At 49.3% G+C, this 22,852-nt stretch overlaps 1 protein-coding gene across 1 annotated transcript in view; it reads right to left on the bottom strand.

Annotated features, from left to right (window-relative positions):
- Window positions 1-796: 796 nt before the first annotated feature.
- Window positions 797-22,852, bottom strand: part of ADAP1 (ArfGAP with dual PH domains 1) — a 48,014-nt gene continuing 25,958 nt past the window's right edge. The window contains exons 5-11 of the mRNA XM_048494622.1: window positions 18,240-18,352; window positions 15,373-15,519; window positions 9,498-9,581; window positions 7,958-8,020; window positions 7,210-7,281; window positions 6,481-6,709; window positions 797-5,305 (exon numbers count right to left, since the gene is read on the bottom strand). Coding sequence (XP_048350579.1) covers window positions 5,277-5,305; window positions 6,481-6,709; window positions 7,210-7,281; window positions 7,958-8,020; window positions 9,498-9,581; window positions 15,373-15,519; window positions 18,240-18,352 — 737 coding nt within the window. The 3' untranslated portion in view covers window positions 797-5,276. The remainder of the gene's footprint in view (window positions 5,306-6,480; window positions 6,710-7,209; window positions 7,282-7,957; window positions 8,021-9,497; window positions 9,582-15,372; window positions 15,520-18,239; window positions 18,353-22,852) is intronic.

Genomic DNA, 22,852 nt, shown 5'->3' on the forward strand with positions numbered 1-22,852 from the left:
CTTTCTTTCATTTGCTTCTGACGTTGCTGCAAATGCATTTGGGGTCCCTTGGGGCAGAGAAGCACCACTGCAAACGGCTCCACCCGTAAAACAAAATATCACTTCCCCTCCAAGGCCTTCTCCGAATGCGGATGATTCGGACACGGCGCTGCAAAGCACGGCTCCCAACTTCTCTTCAGTGGCACGCAATCTCGTGCAAAATATTAAAAAACTCATTCTTCATTTGTCCAATTTCTCTTCTCCCTCCAAAATAATGGCCTTGTATACTTTCACCCCCAGGGATAACAATTCCACTGCCCCATCACATTCTGCAGCATTCTGGAAGTCAGGCGTGTCGGCTACTAGCCAGTCTGTCCTGCACCTTCCATTTCTCTTTGTGGAACAAAATGGCCCCACCATTGTTAGCTATGCCACTTTAGTGGTTTTACTTGTAATTTTGACATAGAAATAGAAATGTTATTGTGAATTTTAGGTTGAGAAGGAACCATTTTACCTTGCACTGATTTTAATAACACTTGTAATACCAACTAGTTGGCTTTGTATATGCTAGTCTTTGTAATTAAATTTTAAAATACACATTTCCTGCCATTACGGCTTATCTCCTGGCATCTGTTACCCTGGAGAAAACAGTGGCTTCACAGGGTGGGCTCAATGGCTCTATACGCCTCCGAGGTCCCAGCCCCTCCCCAACCCCTGCTCTTGCTAGGACCCGTCCCCCCCAAATGTCCCCAAATGTCCTAGCCCGCAGTTGGCAGCCCTGCCTGCCCCGCCACAAAAAGAGTCCTCATCTCAAGTCAACTGATGTAGTAATAATTTATTGGCCTGCATGACATTTAGTATCACAGCTTTCTTTTTTAAAACCAGTGGTTTAAATGTCTACAGTGGACCACAGGGAAATTTTTCTACAAACACACATGTTGGGGGAGGTGGGTGCTGGTTTCCCAGCCTCATTTTTGCTCTGTTTTTAGAAAACTGCCCGTTTTACCAGTTTAATATATTACTGACAACGATCCTCTGGAAAAGTTCTCTCTAGCTTTTACAACTCTGCAAAGATTGTTGCAGAAGTTTGAGCAGATGGGATGGAGTTACATTTCTAAGGCGATCCTCTTAGCTTCTATTTTTCTGCAAAACGACAAAAGGACACTCGCTCACTTCATGTATGACACAAGTTAGCATGCTCCCAGGCACCGGCAATGCAGACCAGCCCAGAACTACGGTGCTTTCCGCACAAATCACCTAAGGCGTTTCTAAAACGCTTTCAGTCCCCACCCCCTTTTACCGTGACATACACCTGCACTCACCCCCTCAGAATGATTTATGGCGGCTGTTATGTGATTTCCCCCTTTGTTTCTAAGCTACATCTTGAATCGGATGCTTCAAGACTTCACTGTCTTGTGCTGTGATTCTCTGCACCTATAGCCCTCCCCCCGCAAAAAACCCAGCTGAAATGGTGCAAATAAATAGGCAAAGGGGACCGGAGTGAGCTCAGAAAATGGCACGGGGGAGAAAGTCTGGGGACGGCGCAGAGGCGAGGGAAACGTCTCAAAGAGATCGCACAGGTCGCTGAAGATGTTTTCAAACGTTTCAACCAGAGAATAGTCTTAAAAGGATGTTTGTTTAAAATGTTTTGAGGCAGCCAATAAAACATTGGGGGTGAAACAACGTGGGACTTCGTGGAGGAAATGTTTTATTTCCTGCCTCAAAAACGTTTTGGAGAAGGTCTGTGCGGAAAGGGCTGATCAGCAACGTGCAGCCATGGAAAAGTCTGTGACCTGACCCCGAGATTCCGGCTCATGGGTTTTCCATCTCTCTTCCCCACAATCTCAATGATTTCAAATTTTGCACGGCTCAACATGGACGTGCTCAGTTCTAATCCAATTTCACCTTTGTAACTTTCACGCCCTCCGTGGGCTCCAACGCGCTTCATGCACCTACCAAACTGTGCTTGCAATTCCACGCATTTCTCTCCGCTATGACAGGCAATCTTTAAAAAAACGTCGGGCTCCCCTCATAGCGAATGTGTGAGCCGCATTGTCCATCCCATCCAATCCCACCTTAATTTCCGACATGTCCAGCTAAACTCTGGTGCATTGATGCTGGATCACGTTTTTCAGATGTCACATCTGGGCCGTTTCGAAACAAAACCGAACGCGACGGAACACATCGTTGGCAACATTTACACACATCACACACACACACACAATCCCATACAAAACAAAGCCAGGGCAAGCCCCGTGTCGCCCGCATTTTCCGACAGAGGGGTGCGTAAACATAGAGGCGACTGTGTGCTTCTGTCAGCAGTGGGATTCTCTACTACCACGGCTAGCTCAAAAACGGGGGTTGGGCAGGGGGGAAGCACGGCCGGGGGTCTCCAGTAAACTCAGTCGATCCGAGAGTTTACACGAAAATGGTTTGTTGCTTGGTTCTCTAGTTAGGTTTAGACACGTCCTTAATTGTACAATGCTGAATTTGCAAAGAACTTGTGTATGCAGTCCTTCAAAAGAACAGTTGGCTGAGCATAGGGCCTCGCTTCCATGCAGGAATCATTTGGGGTGGGGACTCTTAAGCCTGCCACAAGCCTCTCTCCTGGGAGCGTCAAAGTCTTTTGCCCACACAGGGTTGCCAACGTCCTCATCAACCTGACGCTACGCCCACAGAGCTTTGCAAGGAAACAGGAAGATATAGACAGCAGACGGGTCGGGGCCGTGTGGCTCAGCGGCACAGCGTTTGCTTGGCACATAGAAGACGCCACGTTCGATCCCAGCCGTCTCCGGTTCCAAGGGCCACGTAACAGGGGGTGGGAAAGACTCCCAAGCTGATACCCCAGAGGGCAGCTGTCAGTCTGAATAAGATAATACTGACTTTTCAGGACCATGAGCCGGGTTCGAAGTAAGGCACCTTCACATGTTCATGTGACAGGGGAACACGAGGGATTCTGCGTGGACTGGCAGGCTGTTTTAAAGGGAAGAGGTATTAGTTATTACAAACAGCCTCTCAGTCAATTCCATTTGGGGGGTTCCAGTCCGCTCCCAGAGTTCCCTCTGACACGCCACGGTCTTTGGGTCCCTTTCCAAGTTCTGATTTCACATCAGAGAAGCTTGCCTCTCAGTGTTCACTGTAATGTAGGCACGGCAAATTCACAATCCGACCACAAGACCATTCAGCCCTCTGAAGCCCTACAGAGAGACTGAAATGTGTGCTTAACTCTCTCTCATTAAAGAACAAGGAAGTGTGCCGCCCAATCTTATACCCATTTTTGCCCAGGGGAGGGCCACAATTGTGCTCAAGGGGGCACAGCCCCAAAGAACGACACGCAGCGATTCAGCCTCAAAAAAGCCTGCGCTTGCTTCGCGGGGTGGGTGGGTGGGGGGATAATCAACCATATTTGGGGGGCTGTTGAAGAAAAGGAATGCATCACTTCACTTTTCAGAGGTTTCCTGGTTGGGGTCCCCAACCTTTGTGCACCAGTGGCCCCCTTGAAAACTCTGCCACCGAAAGGTGGCCTGCAACTGCGAATTGGCCGCCACTGCAGATGAAGCCGAGCGGCAGATGTCTGGCTGGGGTGGGGGAGCTGGCGACAAAATGGCAGAGGGGAGCCTGACCACGCCCCAGAGGAAGTTCACCGGCCAGACAGGAGCAGTTGCACCAGCACACTGGAAAGGAAAGGAGACAGAACACAACCCCCAGTTTGGTGCCTGCGGCCGCCAAGGCAACACTCATTTCATTCTCCTTGGTCGATCAGATCTCTGTTGGCCAACGGGAACCCGTGCTGTGAAACGGCCCCAGCAAGTTTCTGAAAACATTTTGGGGCACCCAGTAAGGTGCTAGTGTTGGAACGGAGCTCATGGGCACCAGGTTGGGGACCCGTGACGCACACGCACACACACACATATATTGACAAAGGTTTTCACAGTAGCAATCAACTGGGTCTTGTGGGATTTCGAGGTTGGGTGGCCGTGCTCTGGTACCATAGCCAAACAGCCGGGAAAACCCGCCAAACACCCCCACCCACCCACATTCACAGACGCTTTTGGTCTAAGAAATCCTCTTATTCTCTTCACTAGGCCTGCCCAACCCCTACCTGAGGCAGATGTTCCTCATTCGCTGTCCTGCGTTTCTACCCCCCTTTTCTCCTCAACGGCCACCAAAAGTCGTTCCCTCCCCCCCCTTTCTCCATCTTACCCTTGCAACGACCCTGTAAGGTAGGCTAGGCGGAGTGTGTGCGACTGGCCCGAGAACGCCCAACCAGTTTCCAAGGCAGAGTTGGGATTCAAACCTGGTCGGCCCACACTTGAGCCACACGTCGGCTCGAACATCACTTCAACAACGCCCCAGTTCTTTGGAACGCTCCAGGCTTCCCCCACCCCCTGGAAAAGGAAAAGGGGAACTACACCTTAGATCACCTCTTCATGATTTAGGCATTCAGTCCACTGGGCCCCTATTTTACCTTACATGACCCCCCCCCCCCAACCGCACCCTGCTTTCCAGTTCTAGTTAGACGGATCCCCTGATAGGTTGTGCCAAGCTTCGGTTGTGCCAAACTTACGTCGTGTACCTCTGATAGGTTGTGCCAAGCTTAGTCTTTCAGTAGGATGGCACCAGGCCGGTATTGCCTGGGAGGAGCTTGGCGTCAGCTGCCAAGCATCATGACAAAACTGATCTCCGGAAATAAATACAAACCTTCGACTTAAGCATTGCAGCGTGATAAGAAGCGGGGGAGGGCGGGCATCCCGCAAAATGAGTATCGGTGGCTACTTAAACGCTAGCACCCTGTCACGCCCACGTGAGTCTGGATCAGAAGGCGTATGCGGAAGCTTCACCCCCCTGCACGAGATCTACGGGGCTCCTGAATCGATCCTTCCCGGGAACGGACAGAGGCGTTCAGGTCAAATGGAGGGCCCGCCACTACAGGCGATCTCGTGGCTGCAACAGGAATCCCGTTCCCTGACGGTGATCACATCGCTTTGACAAAGCCTTTCAGAACCTCCCACGCCACTTGCGGTCACCCCTGACCAAGGAAGGTGGCCTTTGGAAGCCGGCAACGGAAGAGCCACGTCGCTTCCCCGGTTCGGGAAGAACAACGTTGCTCAATGGTCTGGTCCGGCGTCAGCGGCTGTTAGGTTCCGTGTGTGTCCGCCGTGCCTGCGAGCGTCTCCCGTTGCGCAGTCCGGGGTGATTTGATGCACATTCCACCGTCACAAACATTGCAAAGGACAAACAACATTATTGGGCTGTAAACAGATCCACGTAGAACGGTCCCCTCGGGCTTGGTGCTCTCACGGTTTATGCTTGAAGTGAGCTTCCACTGTTGGGAAAGGGAGAAGAAAAGTCTGACTATGTCCACTGACAGGAAGAAAGCCCAGTTTCTCTAATGCTACGTTAAGTATTTTTAATACTAAGGACCTACAAAGTGCAGGCAGCAAAGAAAGGGAAGAAGAGTATTCTGCCTTAACTTGTACATAACAGGGAATGCTCTTCTACCAAACTGCACATGTAAGAACTAGGAAGACATGCTTCATTTCATCCAAGCCATCTTCATATTGACATGTCACTCTTTATGGTTAATACACAAATGCCGTCGTGCTATTCAGATTTCTGAAGTCACTACAGCCAACAGAATCATAGAGTCGAAAGGGGCCATACAGGTCATCTACTTTGATCCGCTGCTAATGCAGGATCAGCCGAAAATTTCCCTGATAACTGTGCTTCCACCTGCTGGCTGAATGCCAGCAAGGCGGAACTCTGTTCCCTACCTCCCTAGGCTGCCAACTCCACTACTAAGCTACTCTTACCGTAAAATTTTCTTTCTTAGCATCCAGATGGTACCTTCCCACCCACAATTTCAACCCATGGTTGCGAGTCCTGCCCAGAACAGCTCCGTGTCCTCCTTTGAAGAGTTTGGATTTATATCTCCCTTTCTCTCCTGTAGGAGACTCAAAGGGGCTTACAACCTCCTTGCCCTTCCCCCCTCACAACAAACACCCTGTGAGGTGGGTGGGGCTGAGAGAGCTCCAAGAAGCTGTGACTAGCCCAAGGTCACCCAGCTGGTGTGTGTGGGAGTGCACAGGCTAATCTGAATCCCCCAGATAAGCCTCCACAGCTCAGGCGGCAGAGCTGGGAATCAAACCCAGTTCCTCCAGATTAGATACACCAGCTCTTAACCTCCTACGCCACTGCTGCTTAGGGGACAAATACTTCCAGAGAGCAATCATGCCTCTCCTCAACCTCCTCTTCTCCAGACTGAACATTCCCTACTCCCTCAGCCCTTCCTCGAGGGGCATGGTCTTCAGGTCCCCCGATCATCTTTGCTTATCTCCTCCGCACTCGCTCCATTCCGTCCACGTCCTTTGGGAAGCGAGTCCTCCGGAACTGTAGCTGCCCCCCAAAGTCCCCCTCCCCCAGCCCGCTTCCCCACAGCCTTGTTGGAAAACCGGCTTCTCTCTGCATGGCTCTTCCGCAGCGTCACACCGCTCTGCTCACCTGCATATTCTTGGGGCAGCATGGGCCTGCTGATCAGCTTCTGGAAAGCAGCGATCCACTCCAACTGGTCGCTTTCTGTCTCGCAAGCAAACAGGAACTTCCTGTCCGGCGTCACAATGGTGATGCCGTGCCGCCAGTGGTTCCCCTGGACCGAAGGCGGGAGTCCTTCCAGCACCTTGTAGCTGTTCTCTTTGCTGCCAATAAAGACCTCCCCCCTGGCAAAAGCATCCTGCAAGACGACAAACCAGACCCCGTTCTGAGCATTTCCCAAGCGTGGCAGCCCCCGGAGCAGGGCGAAACGATGCACCACGTTTGGAATCCCTCCCTGCACGTCCTGCCGTGGAATTCAGCTACAAAGAATGGTGGTTGAAAGAGTGGCTCCAGGGATTTCAGTGGTACCATGAAGCACCTGACTGAAACGGTGGCGCTAATTGGCAGACTGGATATGGACTTTTCAGGAAGGCAAATGTCGGAAGGCTGGGCCGGGAGACTTTGGCCCCTTCCGCACATGCAAAATAATGCGCAAATCCACTTTCACAACTATTTGCAAGTGGATTTTGCTATTCTGCACAGTCAAATCCAGCTTCAAAGAGCATTGAAAGTGGATTGAAAGGGCATTATTCTGCATGTGCGGAAGGGGCCTTTGCCTCAACCCTGTGGGATACGGGGCCCTGCAAGCGTTTGCGGCCTCTGAACCCACCCCACCCCAAACCCAAACGGAACTCTTACCAAAGGATCTTTGAAATACATTAATCTGCGGTCGTCCATGGTGAACCAGCGCTTCTTGAAACCTTCCGTTTGCTGTAAAGCGGAAAGAGGGATTAATCGGTTTGGAAATTCCCTCACAGAACAGAAACACTGCTGCGTTCAAGCTGTATCTGAATCCCAGCAGAATTGTAGTTCAGCCACACCAATGTAGATGAAAGCTGCTCACGAAACTGAGACGGCCTAAACTTATTTAGTGCTTTCGTAAATATATTTGGACCATCAAGTGGCAACTGATTTATGATCACCCGGGGGAAAAGCATTCGCAACGCAAGAGACATTATTTGCCATGACCCTGGTATTCTCTGGAGGTGTGGAATTGGCAAGATGGCTTTGGGCCCGTAATGGTCTATCCACCGGAACTCCCAGGGCTGTTGTAAGGGTGCATGTGAGAACTACTGGGATCCTTGGAGCCAGGACAAAGATTAGAGGAAAGGGAGGAGACAGAGAGAAAAAGACAAAGAGAAAGACAAAAGAGGAAGAGTGACACAAGGACAGAGAAGAAAAGAATGAGAGAAACAACTTTAAATACAGGACCGCAGAACAAAACCCACATTTGCAGTTTGAAAGGCCGTTTGCAACTAGATTACAGCAGAAAGGACAGCCCAAATCTCAATTTTTTTCTCCCCTCCAACCCTCACATCTCTGAGTGACACAACGGGAAAAAAATATCCTTGCTTTTGGCAGAAAGAGACAGCCCGGGGTGCCTCACCTTTGGCCCGGTTTTCTCCATATAGCCCTCCTTCACATAGTTCCGTGACAGTTTGGGTACCAGCTGCAGTCAACAAAACACAGGGGGAGAGACAGAGGAAAATAAAATGCTGTGTTCATGCAGACCCAAGGCAGCAGAGGTGGAGGATGGCCGGGTATCGAAAGCACAGCCTTGACCTCCGACAATATATTGCATCTTTCAAGACACAGTAGGACCCAACACAAAAAGGAGGCCCCGTAGTTGAATCTTCCTCGGATTGAAGCCCTGCTCGGTGCCTGCCAAATTCTGCGGAAAGTTTCAAAGGGTTCTTTTCTTGGGGGAGGAAAAAATTAGCAAGGCTTATATGGTCGCCGAAGCTGCTGAAACGATGCCTCGCCTCCCTTCCTGGTTTCTCCCTTTCAGCATGGTGCAGGACAGCCAGATTAGCGTAATGGTTAAGAGCAGGTGGACTCTAATCTGGAGAACTGGGTTCGAGCCCCCACTATACCCCAGGTGCGGCGGAGTCTTATCTGGATTTGTTTTCCTGCTCCGACGTTCCTGCTGGGGGACCTTGGGCCAAGTCACAGCTCTCTCTGAACTCTCTTAGCCCCACCTACCTCACAAGGTGTCAGCTATGGGGCGAGGAAGGGAAAGGAGCTTGTAAGTTGCCTTGAGACAGGAGACAAAGGCAGGGGATAAATCCAAACCCCTTCCTTTTCTTCCTCCCTTTAAACAAGTCAACAGAAGCAGAATCCAGGGATTCCCACCTGCACGGATATTAAATCCTCCTTCACAAAAGTAGCCACCAGAAAATAAAAAGGGTGCTCCTTCTTTGACAGATACTTATCTCTACAGGTGGCCAACATATTCATGTCCTCTAAATATATATTTTTATTTCTTGGAACTTGAGAGGTAACTCCTGTGGATGAATCATACTTTCTTTTCATAATCCCAGTCGTATCCCCTGGAGAGCCAGCGTGGTGTAGTGGTTTATTTATTATTATTTATTTATTATTTAGGCTTTTATACCGCCCGATCCCCGAAGGGGTTGAGAGCAAGGGCACTCTAATCTGGAGGACCGGGTTTGGTTCCCCCACTCTGCCACTTGAGTTGTGGAGGCTTATCTGGGAAACCAGATTAGCTTGTGCACTCCAACATGAGCCAGCTGGGTGACCTTGGGCTAGTCACAGTTCTTCGGAGCTCTCTCAGCCTCAACCACCTCACTGGGTGGTTGTTGTTTGGGGGGGGGGGGCAGAAGGGAAAGGAGATTGTAAGCCCCTTTGAGTCTCCTTACAGGAGAGAAAGGGGGATATAAATCCAAAGTCGTCTTCTTCTTCTAATATTATCAAGCCCTGACATGCGTCGCCTTAGGGTACCATGTGCTTCAGGCAGGAGGCACAGGTACTATTTGGACTTTCAGCATTGGAGGCCAAAATGATGTTACACCAGCTGCTGCTCGAGGCTGTCAAGCAAAGAGCTGCTCCCCAGTGTGCAGCAGGGCGATGACAACAAAATTATTATGTGGCGGCAAGGAAAGGAAAAATAGAACGTGGTCACTTACGTCAGTGTCGCTGGCTCCTGGGAACGCCACTTGTAAGTAGTGGAATCGAGCGGCGCGGATGGCATTGAACCAGTCCACCATTTCCTGAGGAGGGTGCAGAAGACCATTAAAGAGAGAGACACAAAAACAGCTTCTACCGTTCGCAGTCTGCAGCTGAGAAATTTTGAATTTGGACATGGCTGAGAGGAAGATGACGTCGTCCCCACAATTCCCACGGAGCAACGCGCAGTGGCACCTGCATAAATCTTTCTAATTCCAGAGGGGCGGCCATATTGCTGTAGAGATGCCAACTTCCAGGTGAGATCTGGAGATCTCCTGAAATTGCAGTCGATCCCCAGGTGACCAAAATCACTTCCTCTGCTTGGCTGCTGGGGGAGGCCAGACTGAATGGCCTTAAACACTGCTGAGGTCTCTCCCTTCCAAACCTTACCCCTCCCAATCTTCAGGAAATTCCTGATCCAGACTTGGCAGCCCTACGCAATAGCCCAGTGCAGGAAAGAAACGGGGAAAGAAGAAGATCCTTAAACAGCAGGCTCTAGGGCCCCTTCCGCACATGCAGAATAATGCACTTTCAATCCACTTTCACAATTGTTTGCAAGTGGATTTTGCTATTCCGCACAGTCAAATCCAGCTGCAAAGTGGATTGAAAGTGGATTGAAAGTGCATTATTCTGCATGGGCGGAAGGGGCCCTAGCTCATAAAAGCTGATGCCAAAATAAAAACCTGCCTTTAAGAAGTCTTAAGCTTTATCACGGGTTTTTCAAGACATCACCGTACACCCACTAATCTACAAGTGTCCACTCACCCAAATACGATCTGAAAATGACACCAATAGGGAACAAAATATGGCCCAAGTTACACACAAGAACTATATGAAGCCTCTCAGCTTCGGGAAAGTGAAGGAAAGGCAAGCCAATGTGATTTGCACACAAAACTCCCATGAGATTGGGCAGGAGTCGGGGCAGGAGCAAAATGGCACTTTAAATAGATGTGCTCTGCCATGCTTGAGCCCATCAAGAAACAGACTGATTGCATCAAAGAATTACCATCACCAAAAGGACCCAGTCAATGGATCAGACCACTGCCTTTTACAAGATGAATTAATAACTGCAGATAAAAACAACAAACCTTCAAGTCCAAACTTGGATAGTCAAAACACACCCCCAGCACCCCTTATTGAGCTGGAACTTGACAGATGGACAAGTCGAGTCTTAAACAATGCCCAGGCTGACGAGAAAGCAGGGAAATCATGGGCTCAAGAACTTGCCGAGCTCCAATACAGTACTTCAAGTGATGAATTGCATGGAGCAATGCCCAAAGGACAGCAAAATTCACAAAACAGACCTTCTTCTCCTCAAATCAATACAGTATTAGATCAGATCCCTAATCAAAAGAAGTCTTAAGACTCCTGCTTGCTTTATCTTTTAAAAAACATCTCCCAAGCTGTTCGAACGGGAGGGAGGGAGGGAGCGCGGAAGTACTCCCAGGCGGCCTGCAGAGGGTGCTTCGGCCAAACTTCACACGAAACTCTGCGGCAACATAGCTCAGAAAGGAGGTCTGGCAAATTAAGTTTGCTCCACATTTGGGGTGTGGAATCCAGAGCTGAACATGGCCTTGCACTGGGTTTCCAGTGTTAGAGAAACCGAGGAGTCTGCACTAATTTTTCTCCTCTTCAATTACCTGACTGATTCAAAGTAAGAACATAAGAAGGAGCCTGCTGGATCAGACCAGGGTCCATCTAGTCCAGCTCTCTGCTACTTGCAGTGGCCCACCAGGTGCCTTTGGGAGCTCACAGGCAGGAGGTGGAAGCAATGGCCTTAAGAACATAAGGAAGAGCCTGCTGGATCAGACCAGAGTCCATCTAGTCCAGCACTCTGCTACTGGCAGTGGCCCACCAGGTGCCTTGGGAGCTCACAGGCAGGAGGTGAGAGCAAGGGCCTTAAGAACATAAGAAAGAGCCTGCTGGATCAGACCAGAGTCCATCCAGTCCAGCACTCTGCTACTCGCAGTGGCCCACCAGGTGCCTTTGGGAGCTCACAGGCAGGAGGTGAAAGCAATGGCCTTAAGAACATAAGGAAGAGCCTGCTGGATCAGACCAGAGTCCGTCTAGTCCAGCACTCTGCTACTCGCAGTGGCCCACCAGGTGCCTTTGGGAGCTCACAGGCAGGATGGGAAAGCAATGGCCTTCTGCGGCTGTTGCTCCCGAGCACCTGGTCTGTTAAGGCATTTGCAATCTCAGATCAAAGAGGATCAAGATTGGTAGCCATAAATCGACTTCTCCTCCATCAATCTGTCCAAGCCCCTTTCAAAGCTATCCAGGTTAGTGGCCATCACCACCTCCTGGGGCAGCATATTCCAAACACCCATCACACGTTGCGTGAAGAAGTGTTTCCTTTTATTAGTCCTAATTCTTCCCCCCAGCATTTTCAATGAATGCCCCCTGGTTCTAGTATTGTGAGAAAGAGAGAAAAATTTCTCTCTATCAACATTTTCTACCCCAGGCAAAATTTTATAGACTTCAATCATATCCCCCCTCAGACGTCTCCTCTCCAAACTAAAGAGTCCCAAACGCTGCAGCCTCTCCTCATAAGGAAGGTGCTCTAGACCCTCAATCATCCTCGTTGCACTACTAGACATTTATTACCACAGGGGTACTGCTAACCTGTTTCTACCTGAGTAAAAAACCCCAAACAGTCCCCAAATTGAAACATGTACAGCAAATGCCCTAGAAAAACAAAACCCATTTGGCAGATTCCCCGGAAAAAACAGAATATCCTCCATCCATAGAGGTAGGCGCTAGAGATCTCGCAGAATTAAAACTGAACTCCAGCCAGACACACACAGATCCCTGGAGAAAGGGGCTGTTTTAAAAGGTGACTTCTGGGGCATTATAGCCCACTGAAGTTCTCACCTCTCTCCAAACCTCCCTCTCCGAATCCCGATGCATTTCCCAACAAATGCAGATTTGGCAACCCTATTCAAAGCACATTCACAAAGCTGGTCTCCTCTTCAGGGCAAAGTTCTCCGGCCTCTTGAATTTCTACTGGTGGTGTGGGTTGTAAAAGCTCTCCTTTCCTCTACGATGAAATTTGAGGGAAGTATGCAGAACTCATTTTAAGACAGAGGGCCGAGTTCTCTCATCACCCCAAGCTGATCTTCCTACTAAATAGCCCCATCTTAGAAATGAGCAAGAGTGTTGCTAAATTTCTGCAGGAAGCCGTTCAGCTCCGTCTTCCAAAGAAAGGGCACTAATTTTTTATTCTTGGTCCTTTCCACGATCGTATGAACTCTTTGCTTTTTAACTCCTCGCAGCGTAGTATTGTATGACGTCTTTTATTGACTGTAAACCTCTGCATATTTTCAATTTTTGTATATTATGTAGTACTTTATAGCCAGGGCGCCAATAAAGGCCTTGGGCTGGATTGGGAAATATTATCAGAGCTACCCTATGTCACTTCCAGGTTGTAAACAGAAGAGATGTTGTGAGGCTGGTGACGTCCCTAACATTTATCCATTTTACAGATGGAGAACACTGATGCAGGGGTCTTAGGCGACCCCTGTGAAAGGGTTGTTCGACCCCCAAAGGGATCCCGACCCCCAGGTTGAGAACCACTGGTCTAGATCGAGGGATGTCATTGTACCTCTCTATTCTGCATTGGTTAGACCCCACCTGGAATATTGTGTACAGTTCTGGGCACCTGCAATTCAAGAAGGATATTGACAAGCTGGAACGGGTTCAGAGGAGGGCAACCAAAATGGTAAAAGGTCTGGAATCCATGCCTTACAAGGAGAGACTTAGGGAGCTGGGGATGCTTAGTTTGGTGAAGAGAAGGAGAAGAGGGAACATGATAGCCATGTTTAGATATTGGAAGGGATGTCATGTTGGTGAGGGAGCAAGCTTGTTTTCTGCGGCTCCAGAGACTAGGACCAGAGGAGTCATGGGTTCAAGGTGAAGGAAAAGAGATTCCACCTAAACATCAGGAAAAACTTCCTGACAGCAAGGGCTGTTCCACAGTGGAATGCACTACCTCAGAGTGTGGTGGAGTCTCCTCCTTTGATTGTGTGTTCCTGCATTGCAGGGGGTTGGACTCGATGGCCCTTGGGCTCTCTTCCAACTCTATGATTCTAAGATCACAGCTTGCTCCATATCAAATAATAGTATTTCTAGTATTTCTTTCTGTTCCTTTCTCTCCTTTGAAGAATAAACTTCCCTTTAATGTTACGGAACATTTGTTGTCCTTTAACGTTACAAAACAATTATGGAAATATCCCACTCTGACCTATTCTCCTAGCGTGACCATCTAGAATGTTTTCAGGTCAGATCTATTGGTCAAAGTGCACAGGACAGAATGAGACCCGGTGTTTTGGAGTGCAGGCAGCCACCAAGAGTACTAAAGGATGCTCCTGGTATCAGCACTTTGGGACAGAGGTGCCATCTGCTGACCCAGATCCCTTAAGAGACCCAGCAGGCCCCTAGAAGATTCAGCCATGAGAGAAAGCAATTTGTAGGATCCCTAGATGAGACACTCAGTGCTCGACCCTTCCTGACCGCCAGGGCTGTTCGACAGTGGAATGCACTACCTCAGAGGGTGGTGGAGTCTCTTTCTCTGGAGGTTTTTAAAGAGAGGCTGGATGGCCATCTGTCAGGAGTGCTTTGATTGTGTGTTCCTGCATGGCAGGTGGTTGGGCTTGATGGCCCTTTGGGGTCTCTTCCAACTCTATGATTCTATGGATGGGGAGGAGAGATCTAAGACTTCGGCAGTGAGAAACCAGAGGGTTGAGTCCAGACTCAACGGGCACTTTCCACAGATCTCCCCCCCACCCCGCCCCATTCTGCTCTCCACGTTCCCCAGTCCCTTGAGGAGTAGCATCCCTTGGAGAGCAAGGGAAAAGGAGAAGGCAGGAATTCTGCCAGTGGTGAATGCAACCTGCATCCAATCTACAATGTGCAGCTCCACCATTTTACTTACCACCCATCCCCCTGCATGTTTCTGGCAGATTTAATGCATCTGGAGGCTACCCTGTGATTGTACAGTCTACAGGAGGTGATCAGTTGACCTCAGGTTTCTCAAAACTACGTCTGCCATGCTGGGAGCTCTCCCAGGTGCTGAACAACTCCCATTCTCTTGCTCTCTCTCCTTCTCTCTCATAAAATCATAGGGTTGGAAGAGACCCCAAGGGCCATCCAGTCCAACCCCCTGCCATGCAGGAACACACAATCAAAGTACTCCTGACAGATGGTCATCCAGCCTCTGTTTAAAAACCTCCAAAGGAGGAGACTCCATCACTCTCTGAAGCAGTGAATTTCACTGTCCAACAGCCCTTGTTGACAGGAAGTTCTTCCTAATGTTTAGGTGGAACCTCTTTTCCTGCACCTTGAATCCATTACTCCGAGTCCTAGTCTCTGAGGCAGCAGAAAACAAGCTTGCTCCCTCTTTGACACGGCATCCCTTCAAATATTTAAACATGGCTATCATGTCCCCCCTTAACCTTTGCTTCTCCAGACTAAACATCCCCAGCTCCCCAAGTCTCTCTTCATAGGGCATGGATTCCAGACCTTTGACCACTTCTTTCTCTCATTCTCTCTTTCACACACATTCCCTCTTCCAACCCCAGTACCAGGATCTAGTACCCTGGGCCACGGTATCCATTGGCAAATAACTGCTACTTGGTACCAGATGTCTCCCCTTTCCTCCATTTAAGTTTGGCTGGTTTTCTTCTGGGTTGCTATAGAACTGGGAGAAATGGACAAGCCTTCCCACCGACATACAAAACACACGGAAGGGGGACATCCGAATCATCCGCACACACTCCGTTCCCTCTTCGCGCAAAGTGGCCCACAGAACAGCCTCCGTTCTTACTTCTGAGCTCCCACCTTTCCATCTTCCTGGTACACGAAGATGTTCCTGGTGCTGTTGTCTTTCAAGTACGTGATCTGCAGGCCGTGCGGGTTCCCGATTTTGGCCGGCTGGAAGGTGGCGTTCAAGTGCTCGATCTTCATAACTGCTTTTGGCTCCTTGGCCTGAGAGGAGAATAAAGGATGATGAAGAGTCAGGGCGGAGGCAGCAAACACACACAGAAAAATATGGGGGCTTGTGGAGGAAAAAAACATTTTAATTCATCTTCCACTGGCCCGTGCAGATTCAGAGGACACCAACCATGTCTCTTGATGCAGCCCAAGAAAGCCAATGCAGTTCTGGGCTGCATCAATAGACACATAGTGTCTAGATCAGTGGTGGCGAACCTTTGGCACTCCAGATGTTATGGACTACAATTCCCATCAGCCCCTGCCAGCATGGCCAATGACCATGTTGGCAGGGGCTGATGGGAATTGTAGTCCATAACACCTGGAGTGCCAAAGGTTCGTCACCACGGGTCTAGACCAGGGGTAGGGAACCTGCGGCTCTCCAGATGTTCAGGAACTACAATTCCCATCAGCCTCTGTCAGCATGGCCAATTGGCCATGCTGGTAGGGGCTGATGGGAATTGTAGTTCCTGAACATCTGGAGAGCCGCAGGTTCCCTACCCCTGGTCTAGATCAAGGGATGTAACAGTACCACTCTGGTTTACATGGGTCAGACCTCACTTGGAATCCTGTGTCCAGTTCTGGGTACCCCAATTCAAAAAGGATATTGACAAGCTGGAATGGGTCCAGAGGAGGGCAACAAAAATGGTCAAAGGTCTGGATTCCAAGCCCTAAAAGAAGCAGTATAGGAAGCTGAGTATGTTTAGTCTGGAAACGCAAAGGTTAAGGGGGGAACTGATAGCTACCGTGTTTCCCCGAATATAAGACAGTGTCTTATATTAATTTTTGCTCCCAAAGATGCGCTATGTCTTATTTTCAGGGGATGTCTTATATTTCTGTATTCTGTTCGTCAGGCATGCTTCCAAACAAAAACTTTGCTACGTCTTACTTTTGGGGGATGCCTTATATTTCGCACTTCAGCAAAACCTCTACTACGTCTTATTTTCCGGGGATGTCTTATATTCATGGAAACAGGATATGTTTAAATATCTGAAGGGATGTCATGTTGAAGAGGGAGCAAGCTTGTTTTCTGCTGCTCCAGAGACGAGGACAAGGAATAATGGATACAATGTACAGGAAAAGAGATTCCTCCTAAACATTCGGAAGAACTTCCTGACTGTCAGGGCTGTTTGACAGTGGAATACGCGCCTCAGTGAGTAGTGGAGTCTCCTTCTTTGGAAGTTTTTAAACAGAGGCTGGATGGCCACCTGTCAGGAACGCTTTGACTATGTATTCCTGAATGGCAGGGGGTTGGACTGGATTGCCCTGGTGGTCTCTTCCAACTCTATGGTTATATCTGCATCAAGATCTGCACACAAAATACGGAAGTCTCCAACTTTTGGGAGCCAGCACGCACATTCAGAATTTGGACATGTGTGTGGCGGGCATGGCCACAAGACAGTTGCCACATTTTCCGTCACACAGCAAGGATCCTTGTGTGGAGCTCGCAGCTAATTGGCAGAATTTGACAACCTCACAAAGTGATTAAGGAAGCACCGCAACTCGATTGCAGAAGCAAGTCTGCCAAAAGGAGGCAGTTCCCCTTATTCGGCAGGATGACGTCAGCTTGGCGGCGAGTGTTTTGAAACGGCTGGTAGAAATGGGCGGGGCTGGATGATAGCGACTCATGCTGGGATGAAGCACTCTCTCACTTCCTCAATGACAACAAGAGCTGATATATCAAGGGAGACGAATGTTTTGGCCCATGTGGCAAGAGCAAAAAGCAAGCTAATCCTGTTTGCAGATGGCAAGAGAGATCATGTTCACGTCTCTTAGAAGTGCAGTCTCTCCTCTGAGAGAGAAACGGTGGGAGCCAGCGTGGTGTAGTGGTTAAGAGCAGGTGCACTCTAATCTGGAGAACTGGGTTTGATTCCCCGCTTTGCCACTTGAGCTCTGGAGGCTTATCTGGTGAACCAGATTAGCTTGTGCACTCCACTCCAGCTGGGGGACTTTGGGCTAGTCACAGTTCTTCGGAGCTCCATCAGCCCCACCCACCTCACAGGGTGTTTGTTGTGAGGGGGGAAGGGAAAGGAGATTGTAAGCCCCTTTGAGTCTCCTTACAGGAGAAAAAGGGGGGATATAAATCTGAACTCGTCTTCTTCTTTGGCAATTTCTTTACCATACCACAAATGCTCTATTGGAAGAGGCATTCCCTCCTCGGTGAGACAGAGGGAGGGAAGCGTCTTCGTAGATAATTCCTTAATATACTGCAGAAGCTCTCTCTCTCAGAAGAAGCACTCTGTCAGAGGAAAGATGGAATGCCACTCCTTTGCACTACCGCATATGGTCTCTTAGAAGATGCATTCCCTCATCTGCGAATGGGGAGGAATGCCTCTTCTTAGATAATGCCTTTACATACCGCAGATTCCCTCTTCGGAGAGCATTCCCTCCTCTTTGAGAGAGACAGGTGGATGTCTCTTCTTACACAATCCTTATGCAGACTGCCAATGCTCTGTTACAAAAGACATTTCCTTATGTCCAAGAGAGAAGGGGAATGCCTCTTCTTGGATAACATCTGTAATGACTCACCCTGCTCCTTCCGCACAAGGATCACAAGCCAGTTGAGACCTTATAACACGGCAACTGGCAACTAGCAACCTGGTGGCAGCTTGAACTCCATCAACATGATTTTGATCGTTTATTCCAACGAGAGGCAAACACAAGCAAGCGCTCCTCAGCCAGGAAGACGGCCACCTGTCAACTTCCCAAATACTTACGTCGTTCTTGTTGTAATACTTCAGCGCTCCCTCTCGTTCAGACAGCACGAACTTCCGGCTCAAGAACTGCCCATTGTCCCGGCCTCTCTTCCAAAGAAATCCTTCCCGATACCCTGCGGAAAACAAAGGACAGCCTTTGAGTAACGGCTGACAACTTGGGAAAAGAAGTGGGAAATCACTGGCCTTTCGGGGGGGGGGGGGTACACAGTGAGGGAGTATCCGCTTCGTATGTGGAAGGTCGTCGGTTCAATCCCCGTTAGCTCCATTTGAATGGACCAGGTAGAAGGGGATGCGAAATACCTTGACCTGAGGATTCAAACCTGTCTCCCATATCCAATGCTTCAGTAGCCGTACTGAGCCACGGTCCCTCCCCACTCCTGTTAGCATTCAAGTCATACGGCAGATGTGTGAAAAGAAACAGCTGTCCACCAGCACCCAGCTCACAGACAGCATCCATCTCCAGGCACAGTCCTTTAAGGACCCTGCGGTCCCACGGCAGGGTCTTCTGGCCCCAGAGATTGCAAACCCTCCACTGACACACAAGAGAAAGTCTCCCAAGTGCAAAGATATCGCTCAAAACCACTTTTCACAACCCATCCAGAGTTCTCACAGCTCTGCTATTTTGACAAATTATTTGGAACAGGTCGGGGGGGGGGGGAGCTGTATTCCTCGCTTGACAATGGCTCAGCATGCAAATTCATCCCTCCTGGTTTGCCAAACGGACCCTTTTCCAACAGCTGCTATGTAGCCCAGTTTCGGAGCACAAAAGCTTGCTGGTCTGGGAAGTCCCCGATTAAATCGATTGATTCCAAAATAGCCAATTAACCTTGGGATTGATTCAATCTGAGGCAATTAACGTTCAGACGGCGAGAGCCGGACGAAACCAATATCCAACCACTTCTCAACGGTCAATGTTATAATTACCGACAATCCCAACCCCCTCCGTGCAGAATCAACAGGTCCTAGGGAAGCAGAGCGGCGAGGGACCCGATCCAGTCAAACGTAAGCAACTTCAGGTCTCTGCAATTTCGGCGGGAGAGGTTTGGGGCACACGCTTAATTCTCCCCCAGGTGGAATTCAACAGGCCTTATTCCGCAGTAAGAGAGATTCGGACTAACTTTTTAAAAGATGCATAAGTGATAGGATGGGGGATACCTGGCTTGACAACACTACATGTGAAAGGGATCTGGGAGTCTTAGAAGACCACAAACCGAACATGAGTCAGCAGTGTGATGCAGCAGCCAAGAAAGCCAATGCGATTCTGGGATGCATCAATAAGAGGGAAGTAATTGTACCACTCTACTGTGCATTGGTCAGACCTCACCTGGAGTACTGTGTTCAGTTTTGGGCACCGCAATTCAAGAAGGATATTCTGGAACGTTTCCAGAGGGCAACCAAAATGGTAAAAGGTCTGGAATCCGTGCCCTACGAGGACAGACTTAGGGAGCTCAATATGCTTAGTCTGGAGAAGAGAAGATTAAGGGGGGACATGATAGCTATGTTTAAATATTTGAAGGGATGCCGTGTTGAAGAGGGAGCAAGCTTAGCTTGTTTTCTGCTGCCTCAGAGACTAGGACAGTGGTTCTCAACCTTCCTAATGCCGCGACCCCTTAATACAGTTCCTCATGTTGTGGTGACCCCCAACCCTAACATTGATCCATTTTACAGATGGAGAACACTGATGCAGAGAGTCTCAGGCGACCCCTGTGAAAGGGTTGTTTGACCCCCAAAGGTGTCCCGACCCCCAGGTTGAGAACCACTGGACTAGGACAATCCTTGATGGATTCAAGGTGCGGGAAAAAAGATTCCACCTAAACATTAGGAAGAACGTTCTGGCTGTCAGGGCTGTTCGACAGTGAAATTCACTGCCTCAGGAGTGTGGTGGAGACTCTGGAGGTTTTTAAACAGAGGCTGGGTGGCCAACTGTCAAGAGTGCTTTGATTGTGTGTTCCTGCATGGCAGGGGGTTGGACTGGATGGTCCTTAGGGTCAACTCTATGGCCCCTTCCGCACACGCAAAATAATGCGTTTTCAAACCACTTTCACAACTGTTTGCAAGTGGATTTTGCCATTCCGCACAGCTTCAAAGAGCACTGAAAGCAGTTTGAAAGTGCATTATTCTGCATGTGCGGAAGGAGCCTATGATTCTTTGATTTCAGCTTTAAATAGGGTTTCCAACCTCCTGACGGCACCGGGAGATTCCCGCTATTACAATCGATATCCCCAAACCCCACCCCTCCAGAATCCGTCCCTAAAATCTCCAGGTGACAACCAAGGCTTTAAAGCACTTCTCCAAAGGAATCCAGCTGCAATTCCAGCTCTCGAATCTTTCTCAGAATTCACCGTGCGCATATTAACAGTTTTGGGTTTTTTAAAAAAAGACGGCAGGCTGGTTTCGGGGACCTTTGGCCGCTGGAGGCCGACGTAAGCGAAGGGCGGGAGGGGAGCCTTGCATTTAAAGAAGAACGCAATGCAGAGATTGGGGAGGGATCGCAAACACTTTCATGGAAGTGGGGGGGGGGGGATGCCCACCCTGTGTCACAGACAAAAGAAATGTTTGGAAAAGGAAAATGGAAAACTTTGGCTATTTGGGTGGGAGAAAAACCAGACCAGGAAATATAGCCAGGAAAGAATTGCATCTTTCTAGCTAAGCTTGGAAAACAAGCCTCACACAATGTCAATTGTGACTCCCCTCTTGAAAATGGCTTGTGTTTCTCCTGTACGCACGTGGCCAGGGATTCAAACATCGCATGCAACGAATGGGGATTCAGAGGCCCATTATCTGAAGGTTGAAGATGGGTTTTCCCATAACTAAGAGAAATGCAAGAGACACTGACAATCCCACTGACAATCTCTCATCCCACTCACTATTTCCAACAGGCGTGGCGGGTTTTCACAGTGCTCCCCAACCCTGCAAGACCTATTTGACTGGCGAGGACAGCAGAATCAACTAAACCCATAAGGCACACCACGGGAACAGCACGGGTATAGTTTCACCTTCTCTCCTTAAAAACAAGTCCTGCCTGATCCAATCGATAATTCATGGCTGCAGGGATTTCAACTAGGATCCCTGACAGCTGCAGAAACTGAACTTGGACATGCGAACGTTACTCAAGGCCCAGTTATCGCAAGAGACTGTGGATATCAGCTTAGGTTTAGACAGAACTGGGTCAGAATCTCCACTGAGCTATGAAGCTTGCTAGGTAAATTTGGGGCAGTAGACTCCTGCCCTGAGGTCTATTTTATTTTACAATAAAGACCCTCTGCTATGATATGAATGTTAAATACAGATGGGGAAGAAGAAGAAGAGTTTGGATTTATATTCCCCTCTTTCTCTCCTGTAAGGAGACTCAAAGGGGCTTACAAACTCCTTTCCCTTCCCCCCTCAGAACAAACACCCTGTGAGGTAGGTGGGGCTGAGAGAGCTCCGAAGAACTGGGACTCACCCAACGTCACCCAGCTGGCATGAGCCACACACTGGATTTCACCTACAATCCAGGTATCAATTGTGGGGCATTAACTTCCCCAGGTAGGCAGCCGGTTTAGGCCCAGGAAAGTTAGCACGGCTCGCACAAAATGCTCCCCTAGATAAGACAGCAGACGTGCCTCGGCTGTGCTTCCAAGAAACGGAAAAATGAACGCAGAAGTCAAAAACTGCTGATGCGCGCGGGTTCTTCCTCTTCCTGGTCAGAACATGGCTTGTTAAATAATGTAAATTTCCTCTCTTGCTCTCTCCGCAGGCTTGGGACGAAACTGCTGGGGTGGACATTATCTGCCAAACCAGGGATTTCAAGGTGAAAAACTGGGATACGGCACGGGCACACACAGGGGGGTGCGAGAAGCAGGGGAAGGCCACGCGGCATTGCCCCCCCCCCCTTTGGACGCTGCACATAATTTTCTCTTATTAGCATCTCCACCAGTAGTTTTTCCCTCTGCCGCTTGTCCAGAAACCTGACGTTTTGTTATCCGTAACAGCGCAATCCTTTCCGGCTTGGTTGCACCTTGAGGCTGACCTACTTCCCTGCACTTTATCTGATCTGCAATGCCGTTTTCTTCTTAGGGAGAAACACACAGTGGACAGTCACAGCCTTCAAAATCCAGTCAAGTCAGCGGGCTTCACTGTAGTGGAACACAGGCCTGTTCATTTGAGCGCTGTAGGCTACAGATTATAAGGAGAATACTGCATCTGAGTTGCTCCACTCTGCTTAAAATACAATAGGAGAAGAGAAGAAGAAGAGTTTGGATTTATATCCCCCCTTTCTCTCCTGTGAGGAGACTCACAGGGGCTTACAATTTCCCTCCCCCCCATAGCAAACACCCTGTGAAGTGGGTGGGGGCTGACAGCGCTCCGAAGAACTGGGACTAGCCCAAGGTCACCCAGCTGGCATGTGTGGGAGTGCACAAGCTAACCTGGTTCACCAGGTAAGCCTCCAGAGCTCAAGTGGCAGAGCGGGGAATCAAGCCCGGTCCTCCAGATTAGAGTGCACCTGCTCTTAACCACTACGCCACTGCTGCTCCCCACAAAAGAGGTGCTTGTGAATACATGAACATGTTGTTCCCTTCATGCTGTTTCCTGGTACAGAATTTAGATTTTGTGTTCTCCTCCTTCATGCA

The sequence above is a fragment of the Sphaerodactylus townsendi genome, linkage group LG04 (genome assembly GCF_021028975.2).
Source record: "Sphaerodactylus townsendi isolate TG3544 linkage group LG04, MPM_Stown_v2.3, whole genome shotgun sequence".
NCBI classification, from domain to species: domain Eukaryota; kingdom Metazoa; phylum Chordata; class Lepidosauria; order Squamata; family Sphaerodactylidae; genus Sphaerodactylus; species Sphaerodactylus townsendi.